Source organism: Mus musculus, chromosome 16 (genome assembly GCF_000001635.26).
Source record: "Mus musculus strain C57BL/6J chromosome 16, GRCm38.p6 C57BL/6J".
In the NCBI taxonomy this organism is placed as follows: Eukaryota; Metazoa; Chordata; class Mammalia; order Rodentia; family Muridae; genus Mus; species Mus musculus.
In genome coordinates, this window is record NC_000082.6 from 9692296 (window position 1) to 9712238 (window position 19943).

Sequence of the window (19943 nt, forward strand, 5' to 3'; positions counted from 1 at the left end):
CTGATCAGAACATTGTGACTTCCATGGTATCCATGCCACTGTTGCACAAGTGGGTATGTCTTCTCAGGTTAGTCATTACTGTAGTTTGTGTGTTCCCCTTCCAGTAGTGTACACAGTACATTCCAGTACTATGAAAGCTAACTGCTAGTGATGAAGATTCCAGGTGAGTATATGCTTGATTTTTTTTCATGTTCTCTTACTCAAGTGTATGGGTGTCTTCAGCACCAGGGTTTTACTGCCAAGTTCTGGAACACAACCAAGATCAACACAATAACCTGTAATGTTTAGAAGTTTATGGGGCCTCAGTGACCAACAACTCTATTCCCGGCATTAGACTTTTCACTTGCTAGACTGTGGTACCTAGTAAGGGCATTGTTGCTCCCATTATAAAGTAATCCTATTTAAACTCATTTTATTTGAGTACATAAACATTTTAAATAGCTTCTACAGTAGTAGATTTCCATATGACTTTTGGAAGGTTTTTAATTAGTGTTAGGATATATATATATATATATATATATATATATATATATATATATATATATATATATATTGCTAAATAGAAATAGCATTAAACTGGCTCCAAATGACTCATATTTATACCCATAAATTAGTGCATCCCTAAATCCTTACTGGAGAGGGGTTCTTTGTTTTGTTTGTTTTTGTTTTGGGGATTGTCTGTTTTTGTTTTTGTTTGTTTGCAGTAGATTGTGATTAACACAGACACATAACTGTTCAAGGTGCACAGAATAAGAGAGTGAAGAATACTCAGGCTGAAATGGCCCTTCCTCTATACCCTGCCCCTTCCTCTCATTGCTCAAGAGTCACAACAGAAAAGAGACAGGAGGATTGTAAGAGCGAGAGGGTGTGGTGACTCCAAGGAAATTGTTTTCAGGGCACAGAAGGGCAGTTGCATGTGTGAGCTCATCACGGTTGTGATAGCATGAAAAGTACTCATGCAAGCTCATGCTAGACAAAACTCCCAGCACAAAGTCCCACCCTTAGCCAAGGAACTATTGGCAATTGATTGATAATGAAAGAGGAAGACTTTGTTTTCTTTAAGGGTATTCCCATTGTTGCTTGATTGTGTTCTGTGGAAGGCCACATATCCAAGAGTTAAGCATGATCATTATATAAATACTTAAAGAACTAATAAAAATAAAACATTCACACATCCTATATCGTCAAAACACATTACCATCACCACCATCATCATCACATTCAACATCATTATCCACCATCAGCACCACGAAGCTACCACATTATGACCCATCCTTACCACTAACAACCCTGTCAGTGCGTGTTCCCATTGAGACACCTTGTGTGTGAATTGCATTTGGTTGTTACTGTTTTAACTTTTGGAACCTAGAAAACTTTTAGCAGAATGTCACCTTTCAGGAGACCACTCATTCAACAGCATAAAAAAAAATGGATAAAGAAAGTAAATAGAACATTTACTTTCTTTACAACTTGTAAAACTCAAACATATATACCACTAGGAGATGCTATTCCTCATTCCAGCTGGACAAGTTAATTTAGAGATCCACTGTACCTTCCTTCCTGTGACCTGACATATTGTACTATGTGGGCATTTAAAATAGTTCCTGTGCGTGACTCTGGGGAAGGCAGATGATAATTTTAAAGTCTTTGTAATGACTTAACATTCTTTCTCTGGTTCACATCATTTGAGAAACTTAATGATCATTATATAAGGAAACAAATTAAATTCCATAAGACTTTGCTAAGGTTGGTGATATTACCAAAGTCATTTTACAAAGAGAACACTCGACTTTAAATGTGGATCTGGGAAAGGAAAGAGAAGGAGGAGAAAGGAAGAGAGGGGAAAGTAAAGGAAGAGAGATGATAAGTATTGCACAGAGGTAACAAATGTGCTCTAGAGCTGCCTAATCTGTGAATAACTAACTCAGTCCTATACCTAAAATAAAATTGTAAAAACCAGCTACCCACTCCCTCCCTGCTATGTGCTTTCAGAGCAACCACTTCGTCACAACTCCATCTTCCTTAAATAGCTCCTTAGGAAACTTCTCAAAGACTCATGGCAACTACCATTTTGGCGTAAGTCATGTTGTTTAGCCAGCCAGTGGTGGCACACGCCTTTAATCCCAGCACTTGGGAGACAGAGGCAGGTGGATTTCTAAATTTGAGGCCAGCCTGGTCTACAGAATGAGTTCCAGGACAGCCAAGGCTATACAGAGAAACCCTGTCTTGAAATCCACCCCTCCCCACCCCCCAAAAAAGAGTAACACTGTTTGTGTCTGTGAATACTGGCTGTTGGGTGAAATGGCCTCACTTTGCAGCTCTGACCTGAGCAAACTGAAGCCTTTCTCCTGGCCTTTGTTTTTATGCTGAAGAGAAAGACTGTGGAGTCTCAGTGCTGCTGTGAGGGTTAGAGCAACACCCAACACTCTCCATGGCACACACACCAGAAGGGCTAAATACAGGCTAGTTTTCCTTTTATTCATATGTGCTCCTCTTACCTCAAGATCTTCAACAGTGCCTTCAAAGGTTACTAAATAAAGTCCTATATACTATAATTCAGATTCTAGTGAGTTTGTATTTTCTATTGTTTAATAAACTCCCCTGAATGTAGCCATCTGTAACAACACCCATTTATTTATTGTCTGATAGCACTGTAGGTCTGAAATCCAGGAGAGTACAGCGTGGACCTCAGAGTACCACAAAACTGGGCTCTGGATCATCTGAGATGGTACACTCCTGAACTTTCCAAGAATGTTAGCTACATTCAGGTTTTTGAGGTCGTAGGACTCATGTCCTACTTGTCTAGCTGTCTCAGTGCCCAGGCTACTTCTGCATTCTGTTTCACAAAGTGAGCTTGTGATGGTTATGTTGTCAACTTAGCAGGAGCTAGAGCCACTTAAGAAAGGGGTCTTTTGGTCAGCCTGTAAAGAATTATTTTGATTAGGTTAATAAAGGAGGGAAGACCCTTCCAAAAGAGGGTGGTACTATTCCCTATCTGAGGATCTTAAGACTGTATAAAAAGAAGAGAGCTGGCTGAGTACCAATCCCCCGACCACCACCACCCACTTTGTAATTGCAGAGATGGTGTGATCAGCTCTTCTAAGCTCCTGCTCCCATGGTTCTGCTACCACAATGGACTGTGCCCTGGAGCTGTAAGCCAAAATAACCTCTTCCTTCCTTCCATTTATTAAAGTGTTTAGTAAGAGCAGCAAGAAGAGAAATTAAGATACCCTTCTGTCCTTAAATCTGTAAAACAGAAAAGTCTTTCTCGTGATAGTAGCTTGGAAACTCCTCTCCTTCAAAAGAGCTTATATAATTGTCTTGATAGCCTCCCTTTGGGAAATTCAATATCAAATAAACATACTTTCTTCAGATGTAACCCAATGCAACCACAGAACTGATTGCTCATCAAAATCATGAATTCTAGGAGTAAATAGCTAACCAAAACCTACAGTGTGTCTTTCAGAGCATGGCTTCTTCATAACTCCATTTTCTTTAAGTAGCTCTTTAGAAAATTGCTCAAAGATTCATGCAAGCTATCATCTGTGTTTAAAGTGTGAATGCTATTAAGCCATTCTTAGAATTCCTTGTCACAATTTCTGTTTAACATAGGCCAGTCATACCCAAGTAGGGTTTGAGAGCTTTAAGTCCTAGACATGAATTTGGGGGTTTGGGGTGTTTCAGCTGTGTGCGTGGCTCCTAGCAGCTTCTGAAGTCCACATCTTGCTTCTTCCCTGAGACCCTGTCCAGGAGAGAAGTGTTCTGAGCGGATGCTCATGCCTCTTCTGCCTCACACATTCTTCCCTGAGACCCAAGCATCAACTCTGAGCATCTGCAGCAGCCTCATGTTCTGCTGAAGCTTTGAGCACACCCCAGTGCCCTGTTAGATTCCGAGTCTCTTAAAGACCAGATGTTTTACTATGTTTCAACCCTCAACAAAGATGTGCATACAGATGCCATTCAAGAAGAAAAATTCTTGATAAAATGAATGTAAATAGATAAGGGTTAAATACTCCCAATTCAGCCATTTCTCGTTATGTGGGAAGGTTTAACTGAGAGGATGGTTTGATAACTTAGTATTTACTATGCATTGAAGATGACCTAGGTCCTGAATCACAGCCATAGCTAGCACTTCGTTGGGTCTTATTAGTAACTGTCTACTTCTTCAGAGTGTTTTTCACATGTGACAAAAGTTGTTGTTGTTGGTACCTGCTTGTAATTCCACTGGGCAAACACACAATTTCTCAGAGGCTTAGTGCCCAGCCAGACTAGCTTATTGGTGAGCTTCAAGACTAGTGAGATTCTGTCCCATAAAACAAGGTGGGTGGTGCCTGAGGGACAGCTCCAGAGGCTGACCTCTGGCCTCAGTATGTACGCACACCCACACGCATGTGTGCCCACTCCCACACATGTACCCTCCACACACAGAAAGACTCAACAAGATTTCATTATTTTCCTCCTTTTTTTTTGTCCACATTTGGCCTAAGCATTTTGGCTAAGCAGGATATTCCAGTGCAAAAGAAGACATAAAAGCCAAGATGCAAGTGTTCCTGACAAGAGTTCTGATCTAGACAATCTTAGAATTATGGGAGTAAGTGCACACCCCCAATAGTAGCTATTCATCTTTAGCAACCACTGAACCCTCTAGGCGAGCATATGAAGACAGCAGATGCAGATGTGGACAAGGGGGACAACAGTCCTAAGGCCTTGACCTCTTTCCTTGGCTGGTTCTAAAACAGATAGCCCAAGGAACCATACCTGTAAAACCTGACCACTACAGCAAAAGACTGCCTGGTCTGGCCTCAGTGGGGGAAGACGCTCCTAATTCTTGAGAGACTTGAAGCCCTAGAGAGGGTGAGGCCTACTAGGGGATGGGGAGCAACTTCTCAGAGGCCAGGGGGAGGAGGAATGGGATGAGAAGCTGTGAGGGGAGCAGGAAAGGAGTTAATGGCCGGAATATAAATAAATAAATATTTTTTTAAAAAAATGACCACTATGACACCCTCATTGGGATGTTCCTGGGAATGGGTCCAATTCAGTCTCCTCTCCATTCTGTAAGTGTGTGTTGAACATCTGTAGTTGCATACCAAAGATGGGGTGTTCAAAAAATATAAACATAAACACTGATGTCTTTAGTGTTGACATAATCAGAATGCTTGGTTTGACCTACAAGTCTCTGTTGCTGACATAAGCACATTCCTTGTGATTTCCCTACCCTCTGTCATTTATGGGTGTCTTCACAACGAAGACTTTCATCCAACACTTATTTTTTTTAATATTCATAGCAATATTTGTGTGTATAAGCCAAGTACAGTATTTACATGGATATTTAAGTTCTTGAACAAGATGGTTTTGTTGCAGAATATTGACTGTATACACACTGTATCATCTATCTATCTATGTACCATCTATCTATCTATCTATCTATCTATCTATCATCTAATCTGTTTATCTATCATCTAGCTATCATTATCCATATACCTTTTATCTATCTATTACCTATCTGCCATCTACTATCTATCTCTCTATTGTCAATCTGCCATTGATTTATCTATCATCTATCTAATCTATTTATCTATCATCTATCTAATCTATTTATCTATCATCTATCTATAATCATCTATTTACTTATTACTTATTACTTACTTATTACTTATCTCTATCTATCTATCTATCTATCTATCTATCTATCTATCTATCTATCTATCTATCATATGTTCTATAACTCCCTGAACCACACTAGAAAGACCATGTGAGTGGAGAATGAAAATGATGATCAGAATGGAGGAGTGCATTCACAGTGGTTGAGCAGACCCACAGCACTCCTGAACTACAAGGGAAAGATGAGGAAGTGGAGAGTGGATCTGTAGTGGGTACCAGGGGTGTGGTTGTGATAGGAAGAAAACCTATTACATTGTAGCATTGTATAGTAATTATGATTGACAATAATTAACTGTGTATTTCAAAATAGCTAATGAAGAGGATTTTGAAATGTTCTAAACAAATAGAAATGATGAATGGATTTGTTAATTACCTGATCAGATCATTACACATGGTATATATGTCTTGAAATATCACTCAGCATCATATATATGCTCAGAATTATTATGTAGCAATTAAAATTTAAAGAGTTATGGATATAATTTGGTTTGTAAAGTGCTTAGACAAGTGTGAGGCCCTGACCTTAATCCCCAGTACTAGAAAACAAAACAAAACAAAACAAAACAAAACACTATCATGCAGGCCAGGTATGGTGGTTGGTGCTTGACTGCCAGGTGCATCATGAGGGTGACATCATCCTAAGCTCTAGGAGGCCTTGTTTTAAAATAAAAAAAAATGGATTGGGAATATGAGTTGGTGCTATAGCACTTCTATACCATGGGTAAAGCCTGAGGTTCAAACCTCAATACCACAAAAAAGCAATTAAAATACTATCCACACTGTATACATCACCATGCCTCCCTAGATGCGACTGCAAGTGAACATGCTGAAACCAGAGCCATAGACTGAAAGCAAGCTCAGCTTTTTTTCATTCTTTAATAAAACCCATCTGGAGCTGGAATGATGTCTCAGTAGAGAAAAGCAGTTGTTTTCAAGCCTAATGACCTGAGTCTGATCCTTGGTAGGAGAGAACCAACTCCTATAACTGACCTCTGACATACTTACCCTCACAAACATGCAATAAATAAGTACACATGAAAATTTTAAAAAGTCTTTGTCTATACTAGAAATTCTTCAAGTGGCCCCTATTTTATTCAGTGTAAGACATACAAGACAGGGTACGACCCCTTCTTTAATGACCCTAATTGGAAAATACAAGGCTATGAGGCATGATAAATATTTATACCTCACTTTCCAATCAATTGGCTTTAGTAGAATCATCTGCGTCTGGTAAGAAAAATGAGCATGAGGTGAAAGGTCAAGCCCCACTTTCTCTAAAAGTCCCTCTACCTGTTATTGGGCATGATATAGTGTTTGGGAGCAGAGTTTTGGGGGTCAACATTCACTTCTGGTTTTGTTATACTCTAGCTCAAAGATATTGATCAGGTCACTAGCCTCTCTGATCATGAACTTACATGTCTGAAATAAGAATTAAAAATACCTACTTTGGATGATTTTAAAACACCTACATGAGATTATGACTGTAAAATTCTTAGTCTAGTTCTTGGTATAGAATAGCTCTTAACAAATGGTAAGTGCAGTCTTCATGACTAACAGATTTAGAGGGGCCCATCTGTCTGTGCTCTTGTACAAATCCTTCTGATGGAGCTAGAGAAACAGATGAAATGAACATTGCTTTCCCTGAGTGGGCTTCTAGTCTAAGTAGAGATGAATATGCACACACACAATCACAAAACACACTGCTAACACTTTTAAGAGTTGGTATGTGGGTCTTCAGAAACAATGCAAAAGACCTAACTCACTCTGAACTACCTAAATGCAAGGATGTTGCAAAAAGGAGGTAGCCTTGACAACGAAGAGAGCATGTTTGATGGGGCAGGATCATTGGAGAGTCCAGTAGGAGCAGACAGCAGCTGAACATGATGGCTTGCTGAACACTGAGTGAAGAACAAAGCTTTGCAGACTCCACAAACAAGCTTGTTGGAGATGAGTAAGGTGACAGCATTGGCTTTGCATAAATTTATGCTTTGAGGTGTATTCTATAAGCATCTCTATAGAGTAGGAGACAGAGTTATGCAGGAGGGAATGATATGGAAGTGTCTCTGTGTAGGGCAACTAAAGCCAAGACTAGAAATGAAAAATGAAAATGGGGAGAGAAATTAGATCTATCAGCTAAAGGGCAATGGGAACTTTCTTTCAGAAAAAATGAGTGAGGCTCTCTCCCATCAAAATGAGGGTCTCCTCCATCATGATGAGGTTCTTCCCTGTCAAACAAGGGTGTTCCCCATCATAAAGGGGCTCACCCCATATCATATCTCCTTTATCAAATGAGGATCTCCCCCTTTCGTAATGAGGTCCCCCTGTCTTTTCAGAAATCTCATCTTTGACTCTTTTGGAAGGAACAGAATCTTTTCTTTAGTTTAACATGTGTTGGTTTTTGTCCTTTCTATATGTGACATTAAACTTCAAAATGCTTTAAATCCCTTCCAATACACATTCCATTTCTATCTATCCTGAAATCTGTAACTTGGCTGTGTTTGGTCTTTCTGCAACATACCCAAGGATGAAAACCACATTTCCCACCATACACTGACTAGTTTTATTTATTAATTTTAAAACACATAATTTATAAAACTAGTATACATATATTTGTCTTTCTACTTAAAAACTATTCAAACTTTAAGTAGCTAATGTAATTGTTCTGAAGGCTTTGGAGTTGTTCATAAGAAAATGGTTCAGCCTGATCCTGATAAAATGCAAATTACCACTAAAGTTCCCACCCTCAGAAAGACGGGACTCAGATGACCAGTAACTCTCCTTCCTCTCTGTGATACTTAGTAGGATATAGTAGCACTGTACTGAGGTTGTCTCAGTTATAAACTACATGGGGATGTGGATAGCTTCCTACCCACCCTGGCTGCAACCCTTATATTTAATGGAATTTTGGCCCTGGAATGGGCACATGAGCTGTTGATTGGTTCTGTATTGGCTGCTCATTAGATTGCATGTAAGATATTATTTTCAAACATTCCTAGAAGCCCTGGACCCATCAGGTTCCAAGATGAGCAGGAAAAAATAGAGACAATGACTCAGAAATTCTGATTTGCCAGAGGAAGGTTGCTTAGCTCTGGTTCTCGTGGGGAAAGGTGTATGGATGTAGAAGAATCCCTACCAGCTGCACACAAAGACCCAGCAAGTTCCAGCAACCCTGTGAGAGCCCTTCATGGTTTTCATAAAAACCCTCATTTCATGCTCTGCTGGCAGTGACATCACTGGGTGATCCTGAGATGAAAAGAGGGTGACTGAATCTCAGAATGGCAACTCCCTTCCTGGAAGCCCTGCCCCTCTGCTGACCTACTGCAACAATGTCTGGTGCTCTGAGAGTTTGGAGATAGCATGTCTGGTGTTTACGTGCTCCGCTGGCTTCCTTGTCTTAGAGAAAGAAGCACAGGGAATTGTTTCTGAAATCCTGGATCCCCTCTGTGCCAGGAGAATAGACCACTGACAGGAACTATTTGTACATGCTAAGCTCAACTGGGCAGCAGCTCCCTGAGCTGCATTTGGGGGAGATGGCTGTAACTCAACAGGAGTGGGAAGCTATACAAGCTATTCATAAGCACATTTATATCTGCAAATGAAGGATGTGAAAGGCATCTCTATTCATCAATCTTACCACCTGTATCGTAGTGGCCTGCTTCTAAGCTGGCCCCTTAGCATAGGACCCCAATCCAGAGGCAGCACAAAACAAGCCTGGAGCATGAAGGTCAACCAGGAGAGATGTGGTAGCTCAAAACTGATCTCTGGATTATGCCAATGACCTCCCAGCCCCACAACACACTTCTTGCTATGAACACAAAGCAAACCTTCCTATTTTGGTTTTGCAGGGGTCTGTAGAAGGAAAATCTTGGGAACAGTGACTGAATAAAAGAAGCGATACACAAGACAAAGAAACAGAATATTCAAAGTCCTTAAGTGCATTAAGATCACTGTACATTGATGGAATCAAAAGACTCTTAACATGAAGAGTGGCAGAGTTTATCAGAAGAAAGAGAGGAAAAACCCCAGGGGTGGGAAGCCAGAAAATAATGCCCACCCCACTTGGGTGTAACAGGAAGGTACAGACTCCCACCTCATCCAGGTCTACACTCTTTTTTTTTTTGGTTTTTTGAGACAGGGTTTCTCTGTATAGCCCTGGCTATCCTGGAACTCACTTTGTAGACCAGGCTGGCCTCGAACTCAGAAATCTACCTGCCTCTGCCTCCTGAGTGCTGGGATTAAAGGCATGCGCCACCACGCCCGGCCCAGGTCTACACTCTTTAGCTCCTTAGAGTATAGAAATTTGAATCCTGTTACTCAGTGGTAAATTCCAAGGATCAAAAAGTGTCAGAAAGAGAGTAGGAACCCATTCATTTGTTAAATGAATAAACAGTGTGTCCAGTTATATGGTTGATAAGCTATCAAGAGGAAAAATGGACCAAATCAATGATCATGAAGTAACTGTTGTTATTCTAGGGGATGTTAGTTCCTGGAGGGATCATTACATAGGAGTCCTCAGGAAAATCTGTTGGTTAATTGTGCTGACTATCCCAGGTCCTAGAACTTCATTTTAAAATTAAGTACAAAGAGGCAAAATAAGGGAACAGACCTCCCTGCTGTAGCTGGGTGCATTCTGAGAAATCTTCAGGAAAGAAAAGCTTGCCATCACTCTAGAAAATTCTCTTGGCAACAGTTCTTCCCTAAGATGGCAACAGTGTTCTGCCATCAGACCTCATTAACAAATCTTACCTCCTTTTGAACTTCATATAAAAGGAATAATGTATTATAATATTTTGCTTCTCTCTCCCTTGGTTTAGCATAATATATGTTAGTTAACCACATCGATATACATATTAATAGTTCTTTCCTTCTTATTAATAAGAAGTAGTCAGTTTGTGAATATGCCACATTTTATTTACTCATTTCCTTGGGTTACTTCTGATACTTTGCTGTATGGGTAAAATTACGTGAACATTATACACGTGTGTGCTTGGGTATATGCATGTATCTCCTTACCATTTGTAACTAGGGATGGCACTCCTGATTGACAAGGTCTCTCTGTGTTATGTGTATTTCTCTTCATAAAGCCATAGCCATACAGTTTCCCTTGCTGGTTGTAATTTAGGTTCTCATTTGCAATGTGTGAGACTCTATGCCCACACTAGAAAATAATTCTGAAACTCTTTTTATGAATAACCGCTAAGTGGGTGTGACCTGAGTCCTAGAAATTATTTTAGTTTGCATGACCCTACGGTGAGGGCATGATCAGGGAAGACCTCATGCCTTGCATGCAAAGGTAACTGGGTTCGATCCCCAGGACAATGCACACACAGATAGTTACACAACCCTCGAGACCACTGATCGTAAGCATTTCCCAGAATGCATCAACATTTAACTAGTATCTTTTGTGACGTATCTAAGATAATTTCTGGTTTTATTAATATTCCTGATCTTTTTTATTATTGATTTATAAATCATGTGTGTATTTTAAATATGAATCCTTTGTAGCACACACGTATTATTTCTTCCAATTTGTGCTTTGTCTTTTTCATTTCTAAATTTTTATATAGGGAGATGCTACTTATTTTGGAAGACTGAAGTTTTTATATTTATTGGATTGTCAGACTGGCAGGTAATATTTAGGTACATATATTATATATTATATACACATGTAACAATGATTAATAAAAAAAGAGGTCATGAATTTGAAAGAGAGCTGGATGGTGTATATGAGAGAGTTTGGAGGTATAAAGGAAGAGAGAAATGGTAAAATTATATTATAATCTCAAATATAAAAGCAGAGAAAAGAACTCTGAAGTCCTGGGGGCTGGAGAGATGGCTCAGCAGTTAAAAGCACTGACTGCTCTTCCAGAGGTCCTGAGTTCAAATCCCAGCAACAACAAGGTGGCTCACAACCATCCATAATGGGATCTGATGCCCTCTTCTGGTGTGTCTGAAGCCAGGTACAGTATACTCATATAAATAAAATAAATAAATAAGTCTTTTAAAAAAGGAAGAAATATGAAGTCCTCTTGGGCCTTCCACATCCTCCTTCATCACCTTCTAGAAATGTCCTGATTTTCGTTTTGACATAGCCTATCATTTGTCTCAGTAGTTTTTTTTACTTCACATACACATTTATTTTCCTCTGGCCTCGAGTTGACTTTATGCTGTGTATCAGGAAGGCTCACAAAATCTTCCTCATTCATCAGGATCACTTCACCTTCACAGATCCATTTTCACTATTTCAGCATCAAATATGTTAGCTGGAGAGTGTCTGTGGATGTGACAGGCCCAGTGCACTCAAACTCATGGCTACTGTGGTTGCTTGCACAAGACCTGCACAAGATGAAGCTGGCCAAAACCCATCACAGACCTCTCTCCCTAGCTGAAGAGTTGCTGACAGTCAGTGTCTGGGGGCTAATACAGCTGCTTTCATTAGCAGTGAGGTACCTGGTAGGTTGCCCCATAAACACATATATGTGCATAGGAGCAACACTAATTGGATTCTATGGGCCATAAGAATTAAAATAAAAATACAGTTAAAACCAGGACATGAAGTTGAGATAGAGACATGCTGGAGGGCCTAGGAGGAGCTTCAGGGGGCAGAGGTGAATATCATCAAAACGTATTCGTGTGTAAAATTCTTAAATAATGAAAGTATTATATTCAAAAAGACATAGCTATAGTATTTTCATAGATAGCTTTCATCAGATTAAGGAATTAATTGGCCCTCTTATCAAGATGGATAGTGTTTTTTGTTGCATGTGTTTTCTGTATCTGTTGCAATAACTATATAATTTTCTCCTTTATTCTGTTAATATGGCAAATTACATCAATTTACTTTTTGAATGTGAAGCCAATATTACATTCCTAAAATAAACCCGTTATCTATAATGCATTATCCTTTTAGGCACCATTATTGCCTGTGATTAGTAAGATGGGGAAAAATTTTGTGTACATTGGTTTTACTGATTTTATAAACATTTGATTGAATTCACAGTGAAGCCATCTAGACATGAAAACCCCTTATTCCTAACACCATGGTAGAAAATGGAAGCAATGCAAAGAAATTACTTTTTCCCACCAAAAAGGATAAATATTTTTCTGTTAGACATTCAACATCCTAGCAAATTCAGAAGACTGACTGCTTCTGGTATCAGTTTGGAAAACGCATGCCTCTCTGGATTATTTTCCCATTTTATCATTTCTGTCGAATTTGTTGACATAACTTTTATGTGTTTTTTCTTCTTTACTACCTAGAATCTGTGATTTTTATAGTGATATCACCTTTGGAATTTAATATTAATTATTTATGCTTTGCATAGTTATTATTGCTATGAATTATGAATTTTATTAAATATTTTCCTAGAGGTTGGCTTCTACACTATTGACTTTTAATCGCATATCTATTATTTTTCCTCTGCTTTATTTGGGTCCTTTTTCTAGCTTTCTATGTGTTGTGAGACAGAGGAACAGACAGAAAGACAAGGTCTGGCTCAGCCTCCCTCTTCTGAGATTATAGAGACAGGAATCCCCCCCTCCCGCCCCGCACTTCAAGAGAATTATGGACTTTACAATATGCCTTTTTAAAAATATTTTTATTGCTGGTTGGTGGTGGTACATGCCTTTAATCCCAGTACTTGGGAGGCAGAGGCAGGTGGATTTCTGCATTCAAGGCCAGCCTGGTCTACAAAGTGAGTTCCAGGACAGCAAGGGCTACACAGAGAAACCCCGTCTCGAAAAAACAAAACAAAACAAAAATATATATATATCAAATTTTTATCTTAGAAATTTTGCTTTTAAATTTAAAACTATATGATTTTATTTTTATTTGTGTACATGTACCTGTGTCTGTGTGAACGTATACCATGCATGAGTGGGTAGCCAAGAAAGCCAGTAAACAGACACTAGGTCCTCTGAGCTGAGGCTGCAAACAGTTATAAGCCACCAAAAAAATGCATGCTGGGAGCAGGACTCTGTGCTCTTAATTGCTGAGCCATCTCTTCATCCACTGATTCCTTTTAATTATAATGACTTTGCAGCCATAAATTCTCCTCCTAACACAAATTCAGCTTTACTCTCCTGGTTTTAGTACGTAGTGCTTTCATTATCACTCTGCTCAAAATATTGTCTAATGTCTTTTTATTTTTTTCTTTCACCTAAGATTTATGTAGAAGTGTGTCATAATTTTCAAACATGTATTTTCTGGATATACTGAATTTATTGCTGAATTTAATTTGAATACTGCTGAATTACAAGTCTCAATCTATACCATTTCGACCTTTCCAAATACAAGACTCATTTTACATTCCAAAATAAATCTGTCTTGGTGAATTTTTCACGTGTTTTTGAAGGAATACACATTTCACAGCTGGTGAAGGTAGCAGGCAAGTTTCCTTGAGCTGTCTTGTCACCTTCTCCTCTAGGAATCTATCCCTGGGCCCACAAATCTAGGCTTCTGTTTATAGAGCATCCTCTCCTATTTCCTGTTAGCTGTGTGATCCTCCCACACTAAACCCTGGTACATTCCTCCTCTCTAGGGTCTCTCTTCCATTTGATGTGTAAAACAATGATAAACTTCAAGATGCTAATATTTTTTAGAAATGAGGCATATCTAGCCAAATACTAGTCAACAGTACTATTTTCTACTTTGGTCTATTTACATTTTTATTTTTATTGTAACTGGCTAAGCCCAATTCGTGCAGCCTACATGTATGTAGGTGTAGGTGTGGATCTACCCACTGGGGCATGGACATGCTACTAGTGACCACACTCCAAGAGAAAAGTGACTCCCACTTCCACAACCACCATCAAGGGCAATAGCTCTTCCGCTAGGAATAAGAGGTCAGGAGCCTCTCCCTCCTCCATGCGGGACATCTAACTGGCTTGATCTTGTGCAGATCTTAGACAGATAACCATGGCTGCTGTGAGTTCATGGGCACAAAAGCCATGATTCATGTTCAGAAAACAGCATTTCATGCCTCCCTTCTCCATCTTCATACCTCCCTTCTCCATCTTCACACCTCCCTTCTCTATCTTCACACCTCTATTCTCCATCTTCTAGTCCTTATTACACTTCTTCTGCCTCTTCCTGCATGATGTTTCCTAAGCCTTGACCTTCCTGTTGCATTTGTTATGTGGTGATTGATTTGGTAATTAGGATAAGGAGGAGGAGGGTGTGCCATGGGACAGGAATTATTGTGAGTCTTGACTTTAACATGTGCTTTGTGAGAATTATACTCCTCTTCCCATTATGGTTTACAGACAGCCGTAGAAGTGATACTCTGACATTTTGAAAGCTAGTTTACTCAAGTAAAAGATTAAGCAAATTAGAATACAGGATGTTCACAATATGGCAAATGGTGAACATGGTACATGCTTAGAAGATTGAAGAAAGTCAGTGAGATCTTTGCCACAGTGAACATTTGTTACTGCTCTTCTGTAAGAGAAGCTTGAACATCTTTAAATTGTCCTAAATCTACCCTGAACCATCCCTGATGGGCTATGAGGACAGCATGGGATAAGTGCATTCCTGCACTTGCCTGTCTCAGAAAGGCTGGCCCTGCAGGGGAAGTTCCCTGGGAGAAGGTGCCTTCCACTCTGCTTTGCCCATATTTCTTCCACCCCTGCATTCTGTACACACTCACCTTTTCCCATTCCCGGTCCTTATTCAGCACGATCACCACAAGCCTGGGGTGCACCTGATAGCCTTCCTCAGTGAAGGACAAGTCCTTGCCATCCCAAGTCACATTGACCATAAATCTAGATGGAGGAAAAGACAAAGACACAATTAGGGATGACTTAAAGAGGCATCCAACAATGGCATGGGTGCTGCTATCAGCACAATATTAGAGTGTAAACATGCACAGCCATTGCTTATCATCATATAGAGCCTGCAACTCTGGACCTATTAGGATCTACAGAAGCACTGGTAATTACACACACTCTGATCCACCAGCCTGGAATCATTCTCAGAACTCCAGTCCTGTATCTAGGCACTAATAATCAACTGCCCAACACTTTTGACTAGCAAAATTCATTGACCTGGAGTCACATGATCTTCTTATATGAGAATCTGGATGCATATCATTCTCTCCCTCCTCCCAACTCTGTGTGTGTGTGTGAGTGCACAAGTACATGTGTGTGTGCCTGCAGGTGAGCATGGGCTTCCACATGCATTCGGGGACCATCGAGGCTAAAAGACAAAAGAACACTGGATTCCATGAAGCTTGAGATGCCTGCTGTGTACGCTGGGAACTGAATTCTGGTCCTAACAGGAGCACTGTTAATCATGTAGGCATCTTCCTAGGCCTGTGTATTCTGTTCTCTTTACTTAGGTTTTCCTGAAGGAAACAAACCACACATATCTGGCTTCAAAGCAATGATGGCCCATCTGTTATTACTCATTCAGCTAATATGTATTTGCTACCTATCAGGGTGTAGCTAGTTGGATGGAGATAAACAAGGGAACAGATGTGAGACCTGCTCTCATGAGTTTATAGTCTAGGAGAGGGCAGATCTTAGCTGATTAACCACACATCTCTGACACACTACAAGAAGAGGAAAAGAGGCTGAGGAAATGGCTCCTGTGGCAACATGTCTGCTGTGTAAACATGAGGACCTGAGTTTAGAGTCTCTGCATCCTGCTAAAAGGCTGTGTGTGGGCACATCCCTGTAATCCTGCCACTGCTTCTGCAGCAGCAGAGATAGGATGGGCCCTGGGGCTTGCTGGCAAGCTAATCTGGTTGAATTGATGATCTCCAGGTTCAGTGAGAGATTCTGTCAATGATGATGATGACGACAATGCTGCTGCTGCTGATGGTGGTGGTGGTGATGATGATGGTGGTAGTGGTGGTGGTGATGATGATGACAACAATGTGGAAATTAATTGAAGAAGATACCAAATGTCATTCTTTGGCCTCTACATACATGATACACGCACATATATAATAAGCACATGCATTCAACTCTCTCTCTCTCCTGAGAGAAAGAGAGAGAGAGAGAGAGAGAGAGAGAGAGAGAGAGAGAGAGAGAGAGAGAGAGAGGTACCTTACAGGAGAGCAAAAAAGGAAAAGTAAGACTCAGGAAATATGTTTTTATCCATGGAGGTAAGTCAATATTGACTAGGTAAGAGAAGATGGGAACAGGCTAAAGGAGCAATGTGTGCAAGTCTGGTGGTATGTACTAGACACTCCATACTGACAATTATGCTGAAGCAGACAGAAAGGGAAGTGTGACATTCAGCAAGCCCGAAATGGTGGATGAAGCAGATCGTGTAGAACTTTGTAGACCGTGTGCAATCTTGTCTTAATCTCAAAGTGAGATGTCATTGGAGGGTTTTAATCAAGGAAGTAGCGTAGCACTTCAACAATATCACCATACAGCCATGTAGAGAATGGACAAGGAGACTAGCAGGCATGTAGAGTACTATTCACAGGGTGATGTTGTTTCTTCAATCAAGGTGGAAGTCAGAGATGGCTTTGACCCTGGTGGTTGCCAAAGAAGAGGGAAAGAAGGAGAAAATGAAGAAGAGCAGCAGAGAGAGAACAAAGAAAATGGAAAACCAGGAGGATTCTGAGCTGGGTTTGAGGAGATGGTGAAGAAGCAAGTCTTTAAGGACCTGTGTCTTATCTGTAGAATCAATGCTGGGCTGGGCATGTTTAGTACAGGGGACATTGGTCTATGCAGCAAAAATCCTTGTTCCATCTTTGCTTAGATTCTCCAAATTCTCTCACATGTGATCAAGTTGGACTCTAGTGGGAATACACAGCACCATCCATCCACCAGAACTGGGATGAAAAATGACTCTATGAAGTTTGAGATAAATATAATGTTTTATGTCCTAAGGGCCAGCAGTATGGCTCAGCAAATAGGGACTTGCCACCAAACCTGAAGAGTAGAGTTCTATTCCTGGGATAGAACTTCCATAGGCTAGAAGCAAAGAGTCAACTCCTGGAAGTTATCCTCTGCCTTCCACACACTGTGGCATATGTGCATGTAGAAGTAGATAAAGAAGTGTGAATATTCAAGGAGAAGAAGGAGACTACAAAGTCTCTGAAAGAGACTGGCCTAGTGGGTCACAGGTCCACCTTTGACCTCTGTAGTGCAGAAGTAACCACATAGGAGAGACCAGAGTTCCAGGAACAATTGGAAAACACAGGGGAAATGGTGAGGAGTAGGGTGTGTATCCATCACATGGGCCATCTGCATCACTAAAAGTCATGCTCTCGGGCCTGGATGACTCAGTGGTTAAGAATTCTCAATGCTCTTCCAGAAAACTCGAGTTTGGTTCCTAGCACCCACAACAAGTGTTTCACAACTGCCTGACACTACAGCTTCAGGCCCTCACACACCCTCTTCTGGCCTCCAAGATCTCCTATATACAGGCAGCACAGACATGCATACACATCTCTATAATCATTATTTTTAAACATCATGTTCTTAGCAACACACTAATTCTGTGAAAAAAGCACTGAATGCTTTATGTTAAGAGAAGTAGGAAGAAGACAGAGTGGAGCCTACCAGTGAGGAGGGAGTACAGCCACTTTCCATTTTACTCTGGGTCCCTTTTAGTCTTCAAATGACTTGCATTGTTACACTGTTACAATTCAGCAAAAACACTGTTCTGAACAAAAGTAGAATAATCACAATTCTACTTGGGACACTTGTGGTGTTCATGATAGTTTGCTAGAAAGACATTTGCCTGGTGTATGTACATGGGGAGGCATATGTGTATGTCTGCATGGATGTATGTGTGTGTAGGCCAGAGAACAACCCTGATGTCATCCACCTTGTGTTCTGAGACACGGGCCTGGAGCTTGACAAATAGACTAGGCTGGCTGACAAGCAAATCCCAAGGATCCACTTTTCTGTGCCACTTCAGTCCTGGGATTCAAGGGTACCATAATGTTGGTACTTTTATGTGGGTTCTCAGGGTCATCCTCAGATGCTTGTGTTTGTAAGGCAAGCCCTTTACCAACTAAGCCATCCGGTCAGACCTAGAAAAATATTTTCTAAACTCCATAGCTATTCATTGCAAGTCTCTTGTATATGAGTCCTTATAGTGAGTACTGTAGATGCAGAGCTAGAGGTCCGTTGCCTTTCTATCCTTTGACCAACAGTTTTCATAATTCATAGCCATAGGCACACCAATGGCAGCATGAAAGCTAGAGAATGGGAGAACTTACAAAAGCAGAGACGGGGCTCATAGCTCAATGCAGAATATCTTGGGAGACTTTCTGTGGGATGCTGGAGAACAAGGGGGAGGTAGGAGAAAGCGTTCTAATCAGAGAGGTTACCAGCTGAGATTGACACACACCAAGAGGCAGCTTGTTAAGGAGCTGGTAATTCTAAGAGCTCTAAGAACTGATCATGGGGTCCTTGCATGGCATTCTAAAGCACTGGACATTTGTTCAGAAGGCCATGGAGAACCATGAAAAGAAGGCTGTAAACAGGAAAGCACTCAGGCAGAGGCAGCCATGCAATGCCTCTGCATCAGAGGGAACTTCAGTACTTTCGTTCATGGGTTGAACACCATTCATTATTCAGGCAGTGGAGACATGTTTGCTCTTCTTCCTTCCCTTTGGTGGTTCTTGGCAAGTGTATGATGAGCTAAGTATACCTAAATAGAAACATCTAAGGAATGTTCCATTTTACACCCTCTGTGCCAAGGGATCGTGAAAAGATTTTGAATAGACCAATGAATTAGAGGGACATTGGAGTTCCTTCAAATTCCTCATTGTCAGTGATCTTTCAATATAACTAATTGGGAGCTAAATAAGGCTGCTTTTATCTTCCAAGTTGAAGTTTTGGTTTCATTTCTAAAACTATTTTTGGTCCTTCCAAATTGCCTGGCACATGGTAGGAGCCCAGTTGATGCTCGATAGCTATGTCTATTGACATATCATCATTAGACATGCCATTCATCCATATATACATATGCAAATATATCCATCAATGCATCAATCTATCCATAGATCAATATGTTTAGTCATCCATTCACCCATCAATATCTATCTATCCTTCCACCCATCCACTCATTTATCTATGCATAATTACATTCATCATCCACACACCTTGATCCATCTATTGATATGCCCATCAATACACTTTGTCTCACACTTTGTCTCCCCACCAATCCACCCATCTACCTACATATTGACACATTAGCTACCCATGAGTCCATCAATAGTTCATCAATCTACCCATCCATTATTCCATCCAATGGTCTTTTGAGGACCTACTATATATCAAGCACACTCTGCATCATGAAATCTGCTAAG

At 40.4% G+C, this 19943-nt stretch overlaps 1 protein-coding gene across 2 annotated transcripts in view; it reads right to left on the reverse strand.

Moving 5' to 3' along the window:
* Nucleotides 1-19943, reverse strand: part of Grin2a (glutamate receptor, ionotropic, NMDA2A (epsilon 1)) — a 428183-nt gene that overhangs the window by 124395 nt on the left and 283845 nt on the right. For both annotated transcript variants that reach the window (NM_008170.4, XM_006521795.4), the window contains exon 5: nt 15309-15423. In NM_008170.4, the coding sequence (NP_032196.2) occupies nt 15309-15423 (115 nt within the window). The remainder of the gene's footprint in view (nt 1-15308; nt 15424-19943) is intronic.